Source organism: Muntiacus reevesi, chromosome 2 (assembly GCF_963930625.1).
Source record: "Muntiacus reevesi chromosome 2, mMunRee1.1, whole genome shotgun sequence".
NCBI lineage: Eukaryota > Metazoa > Chordata > Mammalia > Artiodactyla > Cervidae > Muntiacus > Muntiacus reevesi.
The window spans coordinates 28930334-28953444 of record NC_089250.1 but is presented as its reverse complement, the minus strand read 5'-3'; the positions used below and the strand labels follow the sequence as shown (position 1 = coordinate 28953444).

The 23111-nt window shown below is 40.6% G+C and overlaps 1 protein-coding gene across 2 annotated transcripts in view; it reads left to right on the top strand.

Moving 5' to 3' along the window:
• The first annotated feature begins 4366 nt into the window (after positions 1-4366).
• Positions 4367-23111, top strand: part of DCLRE1C (DNA cross-link repair 1C) — a 34254-nt gene continuing 15509 nt past the window's right edge. Inside the window, exons 1-8 of one of the 2 annotated variants that reach the window (XM_065921154.1) lie at positions 4367-4537; positions 13440-13491; positions 16051-16135; positions 18581-18640; positions 20341-20396; positions 21316-21417; positions 21814-21886; positions 22031-22171. In XM_065921154.1, coding sequence (XP_065777226.1) covers positions 4429-4537; positions 13440-13491; positions 16051-16135; positions 18581-18640; positions 20341-20396; positions 21316-21417; positions 21814-21886; positions 22031-22171 — 678 coding nt within the window. In that variant the 5' untranslated portion in view covers positions 4367-4428. Of the gene's footprint in view, positions 4538-13439; positions 13492-16047; positions 16136-18580; positions 18641-20340; positions 20397-21315; positions 21418-21813; positions 21887-22030; positions 22172-23111 lie in introns of those variants that run through there. The other variant, XM_065921155.1, reaches the window with a different exon arrangement.

Below are 23111 nucleotides of genomic sequence, written 5' to 3'. Positions count from 1 at the left end.
CTCTTTTGAGATACCATGGGCTGTATAAGTCAAATTACTTGCAAATATTTTCTCCCATTTTGTAGGTTATCTTTTGGTCTTGTTACTGGCTATCTTTGCTGTGCAATAGTTTTAAAGTTTAATTAGGTCCATATGTTTATTTTGCTTTTATTTCCTTTGCTTTTGGAGCAGGCCTCCAAAAAAAAATATTGCTACAATTTATGTCACAGTATTACACCTGTGTTTTCTTCTAAGAGTTTTATGGTTTCTTTTCTTACATTCAGGCCTTTAATCTCTATTGAGTTATCTTTGCATATGATGTTGTAAAAGAATGAAATTAGAATCTTTTCTATGTAGCTGTCTGGTTTTCCCAGCACCACTGTTGAAGAGACTGTCTTTTCTCCATTAGATATACTTGCCTCCCTTGTTGTAGATTAATTGACCATGAGTGCATGGGTTTATTTCTGGGATTTCTATCCTTTTCCACTGATCTATGAGTCTGTTCTTATGCCAGTAACATATTGTTTTGATGATTGTAGCTTTGTAGTCAAGTCTGAAGTCAGGGAGTGTTATTCCTCCAACTCTGTTCTTCTTTCAATATTGTTGGTTGTCAGAATGTTTTGTGTTTCCACACAAATTTTAAAATTATTTGTTATAGTTCTGTGAAAAATGCTCTTGGTATTTTGATAGGGATTGTGTTGAATCTTACATTGGAAATGTGGACTCTTAACCACTGGACCCCCAGGGAAACCTTATAGCTAGGTAGTGTCTTCTTAATCAGTCGGCTCCTACAGAGAAGGAATATCCCTACCAATCTTGTTTACTTTGTTTACATTCTCCTATGTGAGTGAGTGAAAGCTACTCAGTTGTGTCCAACTCTTTGCGACCCCATGGACTAGACAGTCCACGGAATTCTCCAGGCCAGGATACTGGAGTGAGTAGCTGTTCCCTTCTCCAGGGGATCTTCCCAATGCAGGGATCGAACTCAGGTCTCCCACATTGCAGGTGGATTCTTTACCAGCTGAGCCACCAGGGAAGCCCTATATACTCTCTAATTTTTTTTTTTCCAAATCTATTGAGCTATAATTGAAATGCAATAAAAGCACATATTTAGCAGCATGTAACTCAATAAGTTTTGGCATATGTATATACCTGTGTAATCATGACCACATCAAGTTAATGAACTTATTTCTTTATGTACAAAGTTGACTGTTGATTGCTTTCTGTCACTTTAGATCAGTTTACATTTTTCTTTAATTTTATATAAATGGCATAATATAGTATGTACTCTTCTTTTGTCTGGCTTCTTTTGCTCAGCGTAATTATTTTGAGACTCATCTTTGTTGTTTTGTTGTATTAATTGCTCATTCCTTTTTCTTCTCAACTGTATTGTAATATAATTTATATGAAACATTGCATAAGTTTAAGGTGAACAACATAATATCTTGAAACATGTATATGCTGCACCAACATGATCACTACAATAAATCTAGCTAACATCCATCACTTCATATAGTTAGTTTTTTTTCCTGTGATGAAAACTTTTAATATCCACTTCTTCAGTAACTCTCAAGTATACACTGGGCTTCCCTGGTGCCTCAGATGGTAAATAATCTGTTTGCAATGCGGTAGACCTGGGTTTGATCCCTGGGTTGTGAAGATCCCCTGGAAGTGGGCATGGCAACCCACTCCAGTATTCTTGCCTGGAGAACCCCCATGGACAGAGGAGCCTGGCCGGCAAGCTACAGTCCATGGGGTCACAAAGAGTTGGACACGACTGAGCGACTAAGTGCAAGTATACACTACAGTATTGTCAATTGTAGTTGCTATGCTGTACATTCCATTCCATAACTTTTTCATTTATAACTGGAAGTTTGTACCTTTTGACCACCTTCACTCATCTCTCCCACACCCCTCATCCTTCTCTGGCAACCACCAATCTGTTCTTTGTTTCCAAGAGCTGGATTTCTTTAGATTCCACATACCAGTGAGATCATATAGTAGTATGTGCCCACTAAATAATGATGGCTAATATTTATTGGAGGCTTCCCTGGTGGCTCAGATGGTAAAGAATCTGCCTGCAATGCAGGTTGGATCTCTGAGTTGGGAAGATCCCCTAGAGAAGGGAATGGTAACTCACTCCAGTATTCTTGCTTGGAGAATCCCATGGACAGAAGAGCTTGGTGGGCTACAGTTCATGGGGTTGCACAGAGTTGGACACGACAGAGTGTCTAATATTTATTGAGCTCTTGGCATTTTCTAGGGCATTGTGTGGGCTTTATTGTTATCTCCATTTTAAGATGAGAAAACTGAGTTTCAGAGAGTTTACCTTAACCACGATCACATAAATAGTAGTGGCTCAGATGAAATGTTAATCAGGGCCTGTATTTTCTTTTCTAAAAGAATAGCATAGAACACAGTATGTGTATAATGCAAGTTATTTATATTGTCAACTGAAAAAAAAGCACAACCTAAATATATGGCTCATTCATCCTAAGTGTACACATTACATGCCTCTGGGCTATGCTTATCCATCTTCACTATTTTCTATCCTATCCTATCTTTTTATTCTAACTCTTTATTTGTCTTTATTTTCTTGCACTGTATCCATTGTGGAAAGAGGAGAGGATAAACACAGCGACAAATAAAAAAAATAAGAATATGAACCTTATCAAGACCTGTGGGCAGGAGCTTCATTGTCAGAAGTAGACACATTGGATTCTGCAGATATCAGGATCAGTGCAAGATCTGGTTTTCAGTATAGGCAGCCTAGCCACAGTGACACCCTCTTTTATCCTATGACAAACCATCTTATACCAGAGCAAACGTGTTGGCAATACTAGCAAAGTATTTTACTTCAGAGTAGTGACAATGGTGTGTACTCCCCCCCCTCCTCTCCCCTTTCTCTTCTTACTCTTCCTCTCCTCCTCCTCTTCCTTCTCCTCAGCAGTTCATCAGAATCTGTAGTTGAATAGAACTGACTGACAAGGCTGCAGGAACATGTTAATATTCCTTGAGGGTGACACTCTGATTCTTGATTTCACTGGTTAGAATGAATTGTTACTGGAATTATTCCTACATTACCTTGTGTCTCTGTGGAAGCATTTATTTACCATGTCCTGCAAAGGTCTATCTTCAAATTGATTTAAAATGGCTTGTAAGCACATCTTAGTCATCTCTGTCATCAGGCAGGGCTCGTACAGTGCTAGCATAAAGTAGTAGCTTGCACAATGCTCAGCACAAATCATGGGTGTTGGAGTTGTGATTAAAATAATACTGTGGTGTCTAAGGAGACTTGCTACAAAGGGGATGCAGGTAATGCTATTGCGACTATTTGGTGAACGTTAATACTTTCACAAGACTTCTCCAATGGCTCAGCGATAAAGAATCCACCTGCAGTGCAGGAGACAAAAGAGTCATTGGTTCCATCCCTGGTTCGGGAAGATCCCCTGGAAGAGGAAATGGCAACCCACTCCACTATTCTTGCCTGGGAAATCCTATGGACAGAGGAGCCTGGTGGGCTACAGTCCATAGAGTTACAAAGAGTCAGACACGACTGAGCATGTAGGCCCACACAATACTTTAGCAAACCTTTCCATAAAGTTGCTTTGATGTTTAAAAACTCCAGACCTTTCATCTATCACCCTACCTTTTTTTTTCTTTTATACATCTTTCTAACTTCCAGAAAACAACAAAAAACAACAAATCACCTCAGAAGAGTTGCAGGTTGGGGAAGCTAGCAGCTAAACTCTCCCTGGGATCTTTACTTATCTACCCTAAGATCATGCATCTGAGCTTGATTGTCAGAGATTGTGTAGTTTACTCAGGTTGTAGATTATAAATGGAAACGGGGACTACTAGTTTTCGAATATAGTACAAGACTGATACAATTTTCTCACACAATCTTCAAGATTATCCCATAAAGAAGACACTGGGAAAGGACGAGAAAGAAGAGAAGCCAAAGCAAGCTTTCAGAAACACTGGACAAGAAGGAAGCGGAACGCAGTCCGATTTCAAGCCAAGCACCGCATCCCGCTTCGCATCCTTGGATGTAGTCGCCTGCTCTGGACGTTGTCTCCCTTCGCATTCTTGTTCCTGCACAGACCCAGGCAACTCTTCATCAAAGCGACGATGTGTTGTGCCAAGGTATCTGGGAGGAGCCCCACTGCTCGCGCTGCAGCCTAGATTCCACCCAGCCTCTCAGCTGTGAACGCAGAGCAGCCCAGGTGGCTGGTTTTAACCCGCTTGTGACGGGAGGCCGGAACTGACAGGAAGCTCGTTGGCACCGCCCACCCCGGACGCGGAGCTGCTCTGATTGGACTTTGCTGCGCCCGGCCGGCCAATGGTGAGGCGGTAGCAAGTTTCCGGAAGTGGCGGCGCGGCGGGCGGAGGCTGGGGCTTCCGCAGCTCACTTGAGAGGAGACTAGTTCGCAAAGGTTGACCGACGCTATGAGCTCCTTCGAGGGTCAGATGGCAGAGTATCCAACCATCTCCATAGACCGCTTCGACAGGGAGAACCTGAGGGCCCGTGCCTACTTCCTGTCCCACTGCCACAAAGGTGAGTGAGCGCAGCGCGTCGCCTCCTCCCGGGCACCCGGGCTGCGCAGGATCCGGCCCCTAGAGGAGGTCACCCAGTCTGGAGAGAGGGAAGGCGAGGGTCTTACAGGAGGAAGTGCAGGCTTTGGGAGGCGGTGCGAGAAACGAGCTTCGACCTTGTCCCAGCCGGGCTCTTCAGTCTATCTGAGGCTTTATCTTCTCATCCTTCATACTGCGGGATAGAACAGCAACTACCAGTTGCCACTGACCGACGCCACTTTGATCTGCCACAGCTGTTCGGTTCTTTTGAAAGCTCTCCCAGTGCCCAATAGTCAGAGGTTGATGGGTATTACTTAGTTCTTCGCCCACATCCTCGGGATTATGTTATAGAGACAAGTTTAGATGAAATTCTTCCATACAGTTCAGTTTAGTCTTTCAGTCGTGTCCAACTCCTTGCGACCTCATGAACTGCAGCACGCCAGGCTTCCCTGTCTATCACCAACTTGCTCAAACTCATGTCCATCAAGTTGGTGATGCCATCCAACCATCTCATCCTCTGTCGTCCCCTTCTCCTGTTGCCTTCAATCTTTCCCAGCATCAGGGTCTTTTCCAATGAGTCAATTCTTCGCATCAGGTGGCAGAAGTGTTGGTGGTTCAACTTCAGCAACAGTCCTTCCAATGAATATTCAGGACTGATTTCTTTTAAGACTGACTGGTTTCATCTCCTTGCAGTCCAAGGGACTCTCAAGAGTCTTCTCCAGCACCACAGTTCAGAAGCATCAATTCTTTGGTGTTCAGCTCTCTTTATAGTCCAACTCTCACATCCATGTATGACTTCTGGATAAACCATAGCTTTGACTGGACAGACCTTTCTCTGCAAAATAATGTCTCTGCTTTTTAACATGCTGTCTAGGTTTGTCATAGCTTTTCTTCAGAGGAGAAGCGTCTTGTGCCATACTCCTACACACAGATTAGCAAGCATGCAGGCACTGAAAAGTCCTGTCTGTAAGCTCAATGAAGTGCAAGCTCCCCTCCCTCATAGATCTTCTGTCTAGAAGTGGGATGCGGATTTCTTTTATAGAGAGCCAGGTCAGGTAACTAGAATACTAATGTTTCACAGCTGGAAGTTGTTAGGAATTAATCATGGCTTCACCCCCTAATGATAAGGTCCCAAGGCTAACTGCTCCAGGCAAGGCTGGAGCATCTCTAAAATGTTTTAGCTAGTCTCCAGGGCTGGGGTACCTGCTGATTTCACAACCACTTTCCATTTTAACATCTGGCATACTGACTGATAGGTCCCTAACTTTACCTATGAAAACAGGTTCCATATTCATTGTGCTAGTTAGCACAGCCTTGGGCATTGACCAGAGATGAAGCGCAACTGAAGCAGTCTGGAAGCTGCCTCTTGAGTGTGGACTTCCAGAGTAGCTTAAGTAGGATTCCCAACCCCTATTTTGAGGAGTGACTCAGATACTTATCCAGGTACAAATCACACTATGTGATATTAAAGTAAACTGCAGATACCAAAACTTGCTCCTTGTTGCGTGGTTGATGTGAAGAGCAGCTGTTGTCTTGTGTGTGGAATCAGTCACTTTAATGTAGTGTAAATTGATGAAATTTCTGCTTTGGGGAAATGCCTCTGCTTTCCAGCTCTCAACTCCTTTTTTGTTTCTCTCTTTAATGAGAAAAATCTGGACCTCCTTTCCTGATTCACAGAAGAGCATAGGAACCTCTGTACAGTCTTTCTGCGTCTTGATAACATTTTTGTTTTTGCCTTGTTTTTCATTGGGAATTCACTGTTGGGTGAGAATATTTTTACCTTTTCTGTTGAGTCTCCCTGAGAGGTGTCTGAACTCACATGTGGTGGCCACAGTGAAAGAATGGATTCAGGGGTTGGCCTTCGTATTTTGCAGTAGTGAGTTTGGAGAAAGAGTTCATATTCATCTAAAGGAAATTGTATGTTTGCTTGTTTTCATTTTTATATGTGTATTTATATTTTTCCTTATTTTTTTTAAATTGAGGAATAGTTGTGAAATTATCATCATTAGTTTGTACATTAAGGAAGACTTTCCTGTCCAGCACTTTATAATAACTTTTCCTGTTCTCTGATCCCATGTGGGTCTGTTTTCCCAATAAGGATATAGACTCATCAAGGACAAGAACTCTCTTTCTGCTTTCTGAGGTTTGCCGCATTGCCCACTGGTGGTTTATAACCATTTTGGGAAACAGACTTCTTGTGCACCGCACGCCCCAAACCCAAATTCAGATACTGAGTCCCTAACTCCCAGTGTGGCTGCATTTGAAGAAGGGACTATTAGGAGGTGATTAAGGTTAACTCCAGTGTTCTGGAAAGTTCCATGGAACGAGGAGCCTGGTGGGCTACACTGCATGGGGTCGCAAAGATTCGGACACAAATGAGTTACCAGCACTTGAAGGTTAAATGAGATTGTAAGGGTGAGGTTCCAATTTGATAGGATTGGAAGAAAAGGAGGAGCGCTTAGAAGAAAAGGAGGAGCGCTCTCTCCCTCCATATGCAGTGAGGAAAGGTGTGAGCATATAGCAAGAATATGGCTGTTTGTAAGGCAGGAGGAGAGGCATCCCCAGAAACCAGTCTAGTCACCTTAATCTTGAACTTTAGCTTCCAGAAGTGTTAGAAATGCATTTATGTTTAAGCCTCACAGACTCTGATATTTTGTTATTGCAGCCTGAGCTGACTGATACAGTATGTCTGACAAGATCTATGACCTGTTGTTAACACATGCACAAAGACTGTTAGTATCACATCGTGATGAAAGTTAAGGTGGGCAATGGACGTGCTTGATGCTTGTTTATGGCCCATCTGGAATCCAGTGCTGTGCTCAGGGCAGACCTGACTAAGCACCGGTGAGTCCTGGAGGACAAGAGGGGACCCATAGCCTTGAGACAGTGGCCCAGAGGTGGGGAGGACCCCTTTGGAGACAATTTAAGATGATTTATTCTGGTCAAGGAAAACAAAAAAGGCCCTGGAAGAGAGACTCTGTGTGCAGTCCTTGTTGTTGTTGAGTCGCTCAGTCGTATCCAGCTGTTGTGACCCCACGGACTGTAGCCCGCCAGGCTCCTCTGTCCATGGAATTTCCCAGGCAAGAACACTGGAGTGGGTTGCCATTTACTCCTCCAGGGAATCTTCCTGACTCAGGGATCAAACCTGGGTCTCCTGCACTGCAGTCAGATTTTTTTTTTTTTTTTACCACTGAGCCACTACCATCACAAAGTAAACTCATCCAGGTTCCCTTGACTGCCCATGAGGAAGGAGTCTAGGGTGTTGGGCTGGGCTGTCTTGATGGAACAGAGTGCTGCCCACTGAACTGGTTTGGGAGCATGGAGCAGAGTCCTGAGTCAACCTTCTATTTGTCATGACTCAAACAGTTTAGAAACTACATAACAGAGAGTCCTGCTCTGGGATGCACTCATTGTCCTGAAAAGCCTGGACCAGGGGTGACGTGAGGAGATGCACCCTCTGAGGGGGCAGGTGGACTGTCCTGTAGAGGCATGTGTTTGGTCAGTGTCAGCCACGTGAGGTGTGGTGATGCCTTGTTTTCATTAGTTTAAGGATCATTGCATACACATTTGAGGGTATGTATGTTGGTAGTTCAGTTGCTCTGTTGTGTCTGACTCCTTGTGATCCCATGGACTGCAGCATGCCAGGCTTCCCTGTCCATCACCAGCTCCCAGAGCTTGCTCAAACTCATGTCCATCGAGTTGGTGATGCCATCCAACCATCTCATCTTCTGTTGTCCCCTTTTCCTGCTGCCTTCAATCTTTTCCAGCATCAGAGTCTTTTCCAATGAGTCAGTTCTTCGCATCAGGTGGCTAAAGTAGTAGAGTTTCAACTTCAGCATCAGTCCTTCCAATGAATATTCAGGACTGATTTCCTTTAGGATGGACTGGTTGGATCTTCTTGCTCTCCAAGGGACCCTCAAGAGTCTTCTCCAACACCAAAGCATCAATTCTTCAGCGCTCAGCTTTCTTTATAGTCCAACTCTCACATCCATACATGACTACTGGAAAAACCATAGCTTTGACTAGACAGACCTTTGTGAACAAAGTAATGTCACTGCTTTTTATATGCTCTCTAGGTTGGTCGTAACTTTTCTTCCAAGGAGCAAGTGTCTTTTAATTTCATGGCTGCAGTCACTATCTGCAGTGATTTTGGAGCCCCCCAAAATAAAGTCTGTCACTGTTTCCAGTTTCCCCATCTATTTGCCATGAAATGATTGGACTGGGTGCCATAATCTTAGTTTTTTGAATGTTGAGTTTTAAGCCAACTTTTTCACTCTCTTCTTTCACTTTCATCAAGAGACTCTAGTTCTTTGCTTTCTGCCATAGGGGTAGTGTTATCTGCATATCTGAGGTTATTGTTGCTTCTGGCAATCTTGATTCCAGCTTGTGCTTTATCCAGCCTGGCATTTTGCATGATGTACTCTGCATATAAGTTAAATAAGCAGGGTGACAGTATACAGCATTGATGTACTCCTTTCCCAATTTGGAACCAGTCTGTTGTTCCATGTCTAGTTCTAACTGTTGCTTCTTGACCTGCATACAAATTTCTCAGGAGGGAAGTAAGATGGTCTCGTATTCCCATCTTTTTAGGAGTTTTCCAGTTTGTTGTGATCCACACAGTCAAAGGCTTTGGCATAGTCAATAAAGAAGAAGTAGATGTTTTTCTGGAACTCTCTTGCTTTTTTGATGATTCAACAGATGTTGGAAATTTTGCTTCTGGTTCCTCTGCCTTTTCTAAATCCAGCTTGGAAGTTCACAGTTCATGTACTATTGAAGCCTGGCTTGGAGAATTTTAAGCAATATTTTGCTAGCGTGTGAGATGAGTGCAATTGTGGGGTAGTTTGAACATCCTTTGGCATTGTCTTTCTTTGGGATTGGAATGAAAACTGACCTTTTCCAGTATTGGTAGTGAATAGGGTAATTAGATATTTTTCTTGTGGGTTATTGCCATGCTACTTAACATTGTCTCCCCAACAACCAAGCTTGACTGTCTTTGCTTTCATCAGGGGTGGCAATGGGCAGTGTTTACATAAATGCAAATGAAAGTCAGTTTTGGTAAATGATTTGAGGAGGAAATGACTTTCGAAATAACCAACTTAGTTATAGTTTTAAGTAAAATTAATTTCCAGCAGCATTTATGTTATTAACCTTAAAAAAGCTGGAGAAAAGTTATGTAGAGAGAATACTTTTGTTTTAATTAGCTTTAAACCTACTAAACTTATCAGTTTTTAGAAAACTTACAATGAAGATTGTTAATTTGTGGTTAGACAGCAATTTTATGGCTGAATACTATCCTTCATGCATGTAAACCACAGTTTTCTTTATCCTTTCATCCATGGGTGGACACTTACGTTGTTGCCATGTCTTGGCTGTTGTAAATAACAGTGCAATGAACCTGGGGTGCAGACATCTTTCTTCAGATAAATACACAGATTTGGAATTTCCAGATCATATGGTAGTCCTGTATTTTAATTTTTTGAGGAAATTCCATATTGTTTTCTATAAAATCAGCTGCACTAATTTGCATTCCCACCAACAGTGCACAAGGGTTCCCATTTCTCTACATCCTTTTCAACATTTGTTATTTTTCTTTTTGATAATAACCATTCTAATGATATGAGGTAATATCTTATACTGGGTTTGATTTACTTTTCACTGGTGATTAATGATGTGGAACATCTTTTGATGTGCATGTTGACCATCTATATGTCTTGGGGAAAATGTCTATTTAGATCTGCCCACTAAAAAAATCACACTGTATTGATCATTTGTTTATTTTTGCTTTTGGTGTCAGATTAAAAAAAATCATCATCAAGACCCATATCAAATAGCTTACTGCCTATGTTTTTGTCTGGAAATTTTATGGTTTCAGATCTTACATTCAAGTCTTTAATCTGTTTTGAGTTAAGTCTTATGTATAGTATAAGACAGTGGTTAGGTTTCATTCCGAGCATAGCAACAAAGACCCAGCATAGCCAAAAATAAAAAAGTAAAGATTTTATATACATATAAACAGCTATGGACTTGGGAGTAATTTGTCTTAAATTTTGAGGTGGGCATGGTAACCCACTCCAGTATTCTTGCCTGGAGAACTCCATGAACAGAGAAGCATGGCTGGCTACAGTTCATGGGGTCACAGAGAGTCGGACATAACTGAGTGCCTAACACTTTCACTTTTTATCATAGATTAATTGACACTATATATGTGGGTTTATTTCTGGGCTTACTATTCTGTTTTGTTGATCTATCTATGTGTTTTTATGCCAGTACCATACTGTTTTAATTACTATAGCTTTGAAATACATTTTGTAATCAGAAAACATATCTCCAGTTTTGTTGTTTTTTAGGACTACTTTGGCTATTTGGGGGTCTTTTGTGGTTCTATACAAATTTTATGATTATTTGAACTTTTTCTATGGATAATGTCAATGGAATTTTGATACTGGTTACATTGAACCTGTTGATTGTGTGGTATGGACAATTTAATTATATTGATTCCTTCAGTCTATGAACATGGAATGGCTTTCCATTTATTTGTGTCATCTTCAATTTCTTTTATTAATGTCTTATAGTTTTAAATATACAAGCCTTCATTTCCTTGGTTAAATTTATTCCTAGGCATTTTATTCTTTTTGATGTAGTTGTGAATGGGAGAATGGGGGTGGTTTTCTTAATTTCTCTTTCTGATGGATTGTTATTAGTGTGTAGAAATGCAACAGAATTTTGTATGTTGATATCCTGCAACTTTAATGAATTCCTTTATTCTACAGTTTTTTGATTGAGTCTTTAGGGTTTTCTATATATGTATAATGCTGTCTGTAAGTAGCATCAGCTTTACTTCTTCCTTTCCTCTTTGGATGCGTTTTTTCTTGTCTAATTGATCTGCCTGGGACTTGCAATACTATGTTGAATAAAAGGAAAAGAGTGAGCATTCTTGTCTTGTTCCTGATCTTAGAAAAATAGCTCTCAGCTTTTCACCACTGATTATGATGTTTGCTGAGAGCTTGTCACATATGGCCATTATTATATTAAGGTATGTTCCATCTGTACCTGGTTTATTAAGATTTTTTATCATAAATGTATATTGTGTTTTGTCCAGTGCTTTTGTGCATCTGTTGAGATGATTATATGATTTTTATCCTTCATTTTGTTAATGAGATTATCACATTGATTGGATGTTGAACCAAGTTTGCATCCCTGGAATAAATCCCACTTAACCATGGTGTATGATCCTTTTAATATATTGTTGAATTCTATTTCCTAATATTTTGTTGAGGATTTTTTTCTATGTACATCAGGGATATTAGGCTGTAATTTTCTTTTTTTGTGTGTGGTGTCCTTGTCTGGTTTTGGTATCAGGGTAATACTAGCTTCATAAAATGAGTTCTTTGAATATTTGTAGAATTCAGCAGCAAAGCCATCAGGTCTGGGACTTTTGTTTGTTGGATTTTTTAAATTACTGATATTAGAAAGGATATTTAATGTTCTTACTGGTAATCAGTCTGCTCAGATTTTCTGTTTCATCATGATTCAGTCCTTCTAGGTGTATGTTTTTAAGAATTTATCAATTTCTTCTAGGCCGTCGACTTTGTTGGTGTATAATTGTTCATAGTAGTTCCTTACTCTTTCTTCTCTGTGGCAACAGTTGTAATAACTCTTCTTTTATTTCTGATTTTATTCATTTGAGTCCTATGTGTGTCTCTCTTTTTTGTTGGTGAGTCTAGCAAAGACGTGCCAAGTTTATCTTTTTAAAGAACCAGCTGTTAGTTTCATTGATTTTTCTCTGTCTTTTTAGTCTCTATTTCATTTCTTTTTGTTCTAATTTTTTTATTTCCTTCCTTCTAATAGTTTTGGGCTTTGTTATTTTTCTAGTTCCTTGAAGTGTAAAATTAGGTTGATTTTTCTTATTTCTTGAGGTAGAGATTTATCACTTGCACTTCCCACTTAGAATTGTTTTTGTGCATCACACATATTTTGGTATGTTTTATTTCCATTTTCATTTGTTTCAAGGCATTTTGAAATTTCTCTTTTGATTTCTTCTTTGGCCCACTGGTTGTTCAGTAATGTATTGTTTAATCTCCATATATGTGTGAATTTTCTAGTTTTCTTATAATTCTAGTTTTATACCATTGTAATTGGAAAAGATGCTTGATATGATTTTAATCTTCTTAAATATATTGAGACTTATTTTGTGGCCTAATATGTGTATGTCTTGGAAAATGTTCCCTGTGCATTTGAGAAGAATGTATTCTGTTGCTTTTGCATGGAACGTTCTGTATATATTTATGAAGTTTGTCTACTCTAATGTTCGTTCAAGTTCAGTGTCTCTTTAATGATTTTCAACCCAACAGTCACAGTTGTCTGAGAAGTTAATGAAACTCTTCTTTTTCTGGACTAAGCCTGAATGGTTTCCTCAAGGATTCCCTGGAAGCAAACTTGAATTTCCAGATGGACTAACTTAGTGACTGGAATTGAAGGGGTCAGAGAGAGCATGGTCCAAAGATGGTTGGATTGAAATAAGAAAGAGTAGAGGAAAATGATGGGAGCAATTCTAAGTGAGACCCTGGCCATGCATTCTTCTATGGCTGCTCCAAGTGGTTTAGATTCTGCCCTAAGATACAGAGGCTCATTCTCCTTTTAAATGGCTTCTGTTGGCTCAGAGATGGTCAACTTTGGTGCTTCTTGTCCTATCTTCAGTGGATTCTTCACTTGCAGAAGCAAGAGCTCATACAAATCAATGCTCCTATAAAAGTGAAACTCTCATTTATTTTCTCTTAAAAGGAAGTCTATAAAGAACAGACCACTTGGTTTCCTTGGGTCAAGGAATCCTCTGAAAAAATAATGTATTTATGATATCTGATATCTGATTCTTTTCATGTTTTCAGATCATATGAAAGGATTAAGAGCCCCTAGCTTGAAAAGAAGGTTGGAATGCAGGTAATTTTTTCTTGCTATTTATTCGTGTGTGCTTTTTTAAGTAAAAATTTTAATTGAGCTGTAACATCTACATAGAAAAGTACTTACATCATAAGGAAACAGTCTGATGAACTTTCTCTAGTAAACACATGTGTAGCTTCTGCCCAGCCTGAGAAATAGAACAGCAATAACCTGGTACAGAGCTCTGTCCCTCCCCCACTCAGTCTTTCTCACTCACAGATAACCTCTCTTCTGACTTCTGTCATCATTGTTTAGCTTTTGGTTGTAAAATCAATTCTATTTTATAGATGAGGAAACTGAGGAACCAGAGGGGTTAAATTAGTTGCCCAAGGTCACACAGCTAGTAAAGTGGCAGGACTAGGATTCCCACCAGGTCCGTATGATTTTAGAGCCTGTATATTAGTTATCTGTTGCTGTGTAACAAACTACCCACAAGCTCAGTGGCTTAAAATAACCCTAATCATATATTCTCCCTCTCTTCTGTTTCTGTGGGTCAGGAGCTCTGACAGGGCATAGTGGCGATGGCTGGTTTCTGCCTGACTGGGTATTACATGGGGCTGATGTTACGTCATGGAGGCTTATTCATTCAATGTCTGACACCTGGACTAGGCAGACTCAAACAGTTGGGGCCCTTTGGGTATCTCCACCTCTAAAAATATCTCTTCAACATAGTGGTTTCAGGATAGCTGGAGTTTTTAAAGGAAAAAAGTATACGTCCCAAATGAGAGCTGTGTTAGTCGCTCAATTGTGTCTGGCTCAATTTTGTGACCCCCATGGACATAGCCCACCACCTTCCTCTGTCCTTGGGACTCTCCAGTCAAGAATCCTTCAGTGGGTTGCCAATTCCTTCTTCAAGGTGTCAACCCACCCAGAGATTGAACCCAGGTCTTCTGCATTGCAGGCGAATTCTTGACCATCTGGCCACCAGAGACCTATAAAAGAGAGCTAGCGGCACCCATATTGTCCAGAGATCTAGACTTAGAGGCCCTACAGTATTACTTCCATCATGTTCTGTTGGCTAAGGCAGTGACAAAGGTCTGTTCAGGCTCAAGGGGAGGTCAACACAGACCCCTCCTGTCAGTGGAAATTCCATGACCATTTTGTTAAGAAGACCGTATATGGTCTTCTTATATTATATATAGCATGGCCATCTTTGGAAAGTATGATCTGTCATAGAGTATATTCCTAATCTCTAAACTGGAGTGTCTGGACTCTTTGTGATCCCATGGACTGTATTAGTCCATGGAATTCTCCAGGCCAGAATACTGGAGTGGGTATCCTTTCCCTTCTCCAGCAGATCTTCCCAACCCAGGAATTGAACCGGGGTCTCCTGCATTGCAGGCTGATTCCTTATGGCAGAAAGTGAAGAAGAACTAAAGAGCCTCTTGATGAAAGTGAAAGCTGAGAGTGAAAAAGTTGGCTTAAAATTCAACATTCAGAAAACTAAGATCATGGCATCTGGTCCCATCACTTCATGGGAAGCAGATGGGGAAACAAAGGAAACAGTGACAGACTTAATTTTTTTGGACTCCAAAATCACTGCAGATAGTGACTGGAGCCATGAAATTAAAAGACGCTTGCTCCTTGGAAGAGAAGTTATGACCAACCTAGACAGCATATTAAAAAGCAGAGACATTACTTTGCCAACAAAGGTCCATCTAGTCAAAGCTATGGTTTTTCCAGTAGTCATGTATGGATGTAAGAGTTGGACTTATGAAGAAAACTGAGCACCGAAGAATTGATGCTTTTGAACTGTGGTGCTGGAGAAGACTCTTGAGAGTCCCTTGGACTGCAAGGAGATCTAACCAGTCCATCCTAAAGGAGATCAGTCCTGAATATTCATTGGAAGGACTGATGCTGAAGCTGAAACTCCAATACTTTGGCCACCTGATGCGAAGAAAGACCCTGATGCTGGGAAAGATTGAAGGCGGGAGGAGAAGGGGACGACAGAGAATGAGATGGTTGGATGGCATGACCGATTCAATGGACATGAGTTTGAGTAAACACCAGGAGTTGGTGATGGACAGGGAGGCCTGGTGTGCTGCAGTCCATGGGGTCGCAAAGAGTCAGACACGACTGAGCAACTGAACTGAATTGAACTGAAACTGAAGGGTTGAAGTTTTAAAGTTTGTCATGAAGTTGATTTCTGCCCACTAAAAACATAGATGGAATAGATTTATATGAAGTACAAGGCAGATGTCTTCTGTCCCCTTGCCCCTTCTGCAGAGGTAGTTTACCCAGGTATCTCTCCAGACACAACTGATCCTGTAAAATGCATGTCTTTTAGATGAGAATGGTGAGGACCAGCCTTTGAGGAGGTCAGAGGGCCCTGTCCAGTCTGTCCTCTGCTTCTTTCCTGTCCCTTCCCACTGTCATGGGACTGAAGTAGTCACTGGACTGTTGGCCTGCTAAGAACTATTATAATACGTTTGTGCCAGCACAGTTTCTGATTTATTCGAGACAAGTGATACACATTGATATATATTTCCTAGTCATCCAGATGGCGGCTCATTTTGAATTGCACTCGAATGACTTTTTTCTTTTGTCTTTTCTCCCCAGCTTGAAGGTTTGCTTATACTGTTCACCTGTTACTAAAGAGTTGTTGTTAACGAGCCCGAAGTACAGGTTTTGGGAGAAACGAATTGTAAGTTTTGTTTTTTGAATGACACTAATTCTTTTTTTCAAGTGGGAAATATTTTTCGAGGTGTATTGAACAAAATATTGTCGTTATTCAAAGCCCACTTCCTCACACAATGTATTTATCCACAGTAAAAAATACCATGTCGATATTTAGCCTTTGCAATTCATTAGTTTAGAAGAAGTTGACATTTTATTGTTGTTGATTTTTCTTTCTTGTCCCCCAACATGTTGACCTAGATGTTTAATTTTGTCTATCTCATAGGCTGTCTTGCTGAGTTGCATTTTAATGCTTTAAAGTGTCAACTGTTTATTGACAGAATTAATAAACCTTTTATTTAGATCATGGAATAGATTAGGAAAAATAACATAGCTTATGGTTTATAAGAAAAGTAAACATAACATCATTTATAATAAAGAGCCAAAATAAAAGTAGAATGGATAATTTTGAATCTAGCCATATAAAATGGATCTCTCCAATTGAAAGTTATAGTAAAGGGGAGGAAAACAAAGCGTGGTATGAAAATGTGAAGATGGCAAGCAAGGTTATGTCATAACAGTCACTGCTCTAAATATACATGGATTTATTTCAACTTTTGATCAGAAGACAAATTCTTGACTTAGGTTTAAAAAAAAAATAGATCCCAAGTTTTGGTCTACAAGACACATAGATAACACTAAAGGAAAAATGCAGGTTGAAGTGGGGGAAAAACAAAGGGAAAAGATATACTGAACAATTAGAAACTAAAAATGCCAGAGTAGGAACTATTATATCGTGCAGAGAGTTGAAGGCAAAAAATATCATTAATTTCAAAGAGTGTGTTTTTTACTATTCAAAGGGACAACCTCTTAAAAGTATCAAGAAGATGCCACTTTGTGGTTGGGGAACTAAGATCCTGCAAGCTGCAAAGTGCAGCCAGAAACAGAAAAGCTATAAACATATATGCAACTAACAGACCAGATATAACTAACTAAAAGACTAGATATAGTAGTCCCTGATCACTCAGTGACTGATCAGAGAAACAACCGCAATGAGTAGATAGAATTAGGTGTCCTTATATGGATTAAACCATCAATAATTGGGGGAGCTATCAGAGAGTCCTGAACAAGAGTCTGTTTGATGTCCTGACTGCTGGCAACTTTCAGCTCCCATGTCCGCCTTTCCCTTGGGCTCTACATGTGAGCAAACTGATTTTTAAAAAAGTCTACACCTTCCTTGGCACCTACACGGCATTCCAATATGCAAGCCCAGGCCCACCACCACAGTAAAAACCAGGACCACTCACTCCCATCTTCTCAGGCCACACAAGCCACTTTGTCCCCGCCTGGGTTCCATCATACCTGCCATAGAAAATAAACTACCACGGAAAATAAAAAGGAAGATGAATAAAAGTAAAAGCTGGTCTATAGAGAAATAAACTTCTGAAAAAACAAAGATGCATATAAAAATAACAAATGATATAAAGGAAAATAACTTAATGAACAGCAGTGCCTTGTTTTGAAAATTAGTATATTCAATAATTTAGATAGAGTGGGTAAATACCTGGAAAAGTAGGAAAATCCCAAATTGAGTCAAGAAAAGTAGACAACTTGAATAAAGAAGTAGCCATCAAAGACATTAAAGCAGTTGTCAAAGATCTCTTCTTCAAAAAAATCCCCAGGCCCACATGGTTTTATCTTGCCTTTTGCCAAATATTCAAAGAACAAATAATCCCTATTGTAGGAGAGAATAAAAAGATAAGCTGCTCAACTTCACTGTCGAATGGATAATACATGGGGAAAAACGGCCATTTCTATATGAGCACATGTGAACATCCTAATACTGAATCTAACAGTATTAAAAAAATAGTACATCATGAATAGTATGTGTTTAATCCAAAAATGTAAGGTTATTTTCACACCTGAACCTCACTGTAGGCATTATGACTTCAGTGGACTAAGAAGATGAAAAATTATCTTCATTGATCAACTACTTACTGAATGCCTCTCTGTGCTGGTTGCCATTCTATTAAGTGTGCGGATAGCTTCTTGAATCTGTGAATTAGGCCAGCATATCACAGACTGATGGCAGACTGTGCTCGGCAGCAGAAAACTTAAATATAAAGAACATGTGACTACATGTTGTACAAAGACTCAAGTTGAATGGGAATGGGAGGGTTGGGGAGGTGAAGGGGGGAAATTGAATTCACAGTAGAAATGCTGTGTGTGAGGATGTACATGTTTATAAGGCATCCAATATATACACTTTGACACATCAGCCTCAAGAAAGGTGTAATTATAACTTTATCATGTTTTCAAGCTGTAAAACTGTTTTTATAGTGAAATCAGAAATTGTTCCACTGAGAGTCTGTAATATCTCGTAGTTCCCTTTCTGTGTTTAGATGGCAAAGGCATATAAAATCATGAAAGACTGTGTACAATATGATATATACCTGATGTCTTATTTTAATAGGTATCAATTGAAATTGAAACTCCTACCCAGATATCTTTAGTCGATGAAGCATCAGGCGAGGTAACTAAATATTAAATATTGTATTTCTAAAAGTTGTTATTTAGCATTAAATGATTGTCTTTCTCTTTGATTTTGAATGCTCATTTAGCCAGAAATAAAATTTATGGTAGATGAATGAGTTTGTAAGGAAAAAAGAGTTTGTGATGTATTTATTTTCTACATCTAAGGGACTGAACATTGCTTCTACTCAATTCTAAGGACAGAATTGCTTCTATTAGTGTCACATGCTAGTTATAGGAGTGCCATAGTAATGGTATGATGTATGACTGTATGTATGTATGTAGTATGACTGTCATATGTATTAAGTTTATTATAATGTTAGGTATATAAAATAGTGTTTAATGTTTTTGGAGCAGATTTATGTATATGGTGACTTTTTTTCTGAATCATTTTCTTATTCAAGAAAAAGACATTGTTCAAGTGGATCTAGTTTAGTTTTTTGTCCTTAAATTCAGATGCAGGTACTTTTGTGTTGTGCATTCAATTTTTTTCTTTAATAGTAACTAGGATTGCGAACCCACCATTTATGTATGTATTTATTTTTATCTCAAATCATACATCAGGCTGGGAGGTGTTTTCCTGTCTTACAGAAAATCCAGTTAACATTTGTTACATAGCCCAATTAGAAGCTGCTTTGTTGCCACATTTAAATCTGAAGAGTGTCCTTGGTGGTGTGGCTGTCATGGGACAGGGATGGACTTTTCACATGTCCTCCCCGGAAGAGATCAGACACTGAAGTACTTTTACAGTAACTGTTCCAAGGGAGGGGGAAGGGATGGCGTGAAACCTTCCTAAATGCCATCCTGAGCTCCATCAGCTGGCACTTTGGGGAGATGCTCTCAGTCCCTGGCGGCCTGTGTCAGTGAATGGCTTTCTCAGAATTGGGCAGCAGGCAGCAGGTGGCCCTCAGTGATCAGAGTCCTGCCGTCCCACTCTGGTCCTTTCTGTTTCTTCTCACTCACTGAGGCTTGTGTGTTTGCCTCCAGCTCCAGCCAGTGGGAGAGCCTGTTTTAAAGGGGCCTGAGGAATGAACGATGTCAAACATAACTGGAGGAGTTACCATGATGGAGCATGGTCGATTAACAATGTTGTGATGGTTTCAAGTGAACAGTGAAGGGACTCAGCCATACATACACATGTATCCATTCTCCTCCAAACTCCCCTCCCATCCAGGCTGCCACGTAACATTGAGCAGAGTTCCCTGTGCTACACAATAGGACCTTGTTGGTTATCCATTTTAAATACGGTATTGTGTCCATGTCCATCCCAAACTCCTGAACTATCCCTTCCCTTCCCCCCACTCTTCCCCACCGGTAACCATAAGTTCATTCTTTAAGTCTCTGAGTCTGCTTCTGTTTTGTAAATAAGTTCATTTTTATCATTTCTTTTTAGATCCTGCATGTAAGGGATGTTATATTTCTTCTTCTCTGCCTGATTTGCCTCACTCAGTATGACGATCTCTAGGCCCATCACTTCATTTCTTTCTTCCCAAGAGTGGAATTGCTGTGTTGTATTGGAATTCTACGTTTAACCATTTGTTTTGTGAATGAGGATTCCACTTGTTTCCAGAATTTGGAGAGTGGGGAAAGGAGAAAGATATAGCACGTTCTTGAGAAGTACTTGTGTTCTACTCGGGAGGGCTTTGTTTAGCTGGGTCCTAATGATAACTTCTATTATTGTTATTTTTTCTTTCTTTTTAGAAGGAAGAGATTGTTGTGACTCTTTTACCTGCTGGTCATTGCCCAGGATCAGTTATGTAAGGGGTTCATCTATTTTGCCCATTTATTTTGTGTTGATATGTATTACATTTGTAGAAATAAACTTGTAACGTCTAGAAAATAACTTGTACCAGGAGATTTGCTTCTTGTGATGGCAATTCCTTTAACCTTCATTTCCAGGGTTAAACTAGAGGGGACTGGGGCACAGGTCAAGTTTGAAACATGACTTTCTTACAGTGGAAGACTTCAGTAGCAATCTTTCCATGGACTTCGCATTTTCTCATCATATGGATCTTTCTCTCTGTGAGCAGGGGTGATCTCTGTATACAGTCGAAGGTGCTAATGCATTTTAGGGGACATCTCTTGCAAACTCAGCGATATCTCCCATGTGTTTTTTCCCTCTTTGGGAAGACGTGGCAGCTGAGGGTTCAGTGTGGTTTAACACTTTGGGAGTTACATCAGCACCGTACCACAGTGGTTGTGTTTGGCAGGCAACATGGGCTATGGATTTAGTATATGTTTGTATTTAGTATATATTTAGTGGGCTTCCCTGGTAGCTTAGCTGGTAAATAATTCACCTGCAATGCAGGAGACCCTGGTTTGATTCCTGGGTCGGGAAGATGCCCTGGAAAAGGGATAGGCTACCCAATGCAGTATTCTTGGTCTTCCCTGGTGGCTCAGATGGTAAAGAATCTGCCTGCAGTGTGGGAGACCTGGGTTCGATCCCTGGGTTGGGAAGCTCCCCTGGAGGAGGGCATGGCAACCCACTCTAGTATTCTTGCCTGGAGAATCCCCATGGGCAGAGGAGCCTGGAAGGCTACAGTCTATGGGGTCACAGAGAGTCAGACACGACTGAGTGACTAAGCACAGCACCTATATTTAGTATATGGATTTAGAATAAATTTATTAGAATTTTGTATGAGAATTAGAAGCCACTGAGATCTATTTTCTTTCCAGGTTTTTATTTCAGGGCAACAATGGAACTGTCTTGTACACAGGAGACTTCAGATTGGCTAAAGGAGAAGCTGCCAGAATGGAGCTTCTGCACTCTGGGGGCAGGTACTGGGCTTTGTAGAGTTCTGGAACCTTAAGACTGCATTGTTTTAAAGGTTTTATTGTGCGTTTCTCTCCACTAAATATCAGCCTTTGTTCCTCTTAGAAATCTAACTGGATTATAATAATATTTGTAACAGGAAGGCACATTTTTCCTCTTGAAATGAGGGGATGGTAACACTCCATGTGTTGATCAGGGTGGTAATTACATGAACTGGTCAAAATTCACTGAACCATATATGCATGAGCTGTATTAGTTCATCATATGGAAATCATTTCCCAACAATGTTGATATAAGAAAAAATCCAAATCACAGAACAAACTGTAAAATAACTGAAAGTGTAGGCTTCCTATTATTTCCCGTGCAATGAGTCATACCCCTTGTTTCAATTTTGTTTTCAGAGTGAAAGACATCCAGAGTGTGTACTTAGACACAACTTTCTGCGACCCAAAATACTATCAAATTCCTAGTCGGGTACGTCTCCCTGGAGCACGGCTATATTTCTTAAGAGGGCAGTTTGGGGAGTAACAGATGGGACGTTAATTGTCCTGTTGCCGTGGGTATCTGGGAAGCCTGGGCGTGGAGCACTGTTAACTGCCTTTGAACCTTCGTGCCCAGGAGGAGTGTCTGCGTGGAATCGTGGAGCTGGTCCGAAGCTGGATCTCACGGAGCCCCTACCACGTGGTGTGGCTGAACTGCAAGGCTGCCTATGGTTACGAGTATCTCTTCACCAACCTCAGCGAGGAGTTTGGACTCCAGGTACTTGACGACTCTTTCTTTTCTGTTGCTCTGAGCTTCCATCCTCCCGTCTCCTCCTCTGCTCCCCTTCTTCATGCCCGCTCCCAGCATCCCCCAGACTGAAAACCATAACAGATGGACGCAGTCTTTACTTACTTTATTTTTGGTTGTGCTGGGTCTTCGTTGCTGTGTGGGGTCTTCTCTAGTTGTGGCAAGCTGGGGCTACTCTTCATTGCGGTGCATGGGCTTCTCATTGCAGTGGTTCCTCTTGTTGTGGAGTGCAGGCTCTAGGGCACGCAGCCTTCAGTAGTTGTGGCACAAGTGCTCAATAGTTGTGGTGCAGGCTTAATTGCTCCGTGGCATGTGGAATCTTCTTGGATCAAGGATCAAACATGTGTCTCCTGCATTGGCAGGTGAATTCTTCACCACTGAGCCACCAGGGAAGCCTTGAACACAGCCTTTGTCATCTTTATTTGCTTCCTTTTGGGAGAATTGACAGTGGGAAGAGCCCTTTGGTGAGAAGTCCCCTAAAGAATGTATTTTTTTTCAAAATCATGGGTCATGAAATTTAGTGTTTGTGACCAGTAATGAGAATACATTTGAACTAGGAAATATCTGAGGGGGTTGCTTACAGTTAAAAGTAATCACTGTCATGTGAAAATTTACATTAGGAATCAGACACATGCCTATTTAGACCTTCCTTGAGTTAACCACAGGGCTTTGTCCTGCTAAGTCCATTGCTTATCATTAAGTCAAAAATTCCTTTAATAGCCGAGACCCACTGAACATCATAGCTTAGCCTCATCTGTCTGAAATGCGCTCCAGACACAGACTAGCCTACAGGTGGACAAAACCATCTAACACAAAGCCTAACTTACAATGAAGTGTTGGGAGTCTCAGGTAACTTATTGAATGCTGTAAGTGAAAACCAGAATGGTTGTGTGCGTTTCACTTACTGCAT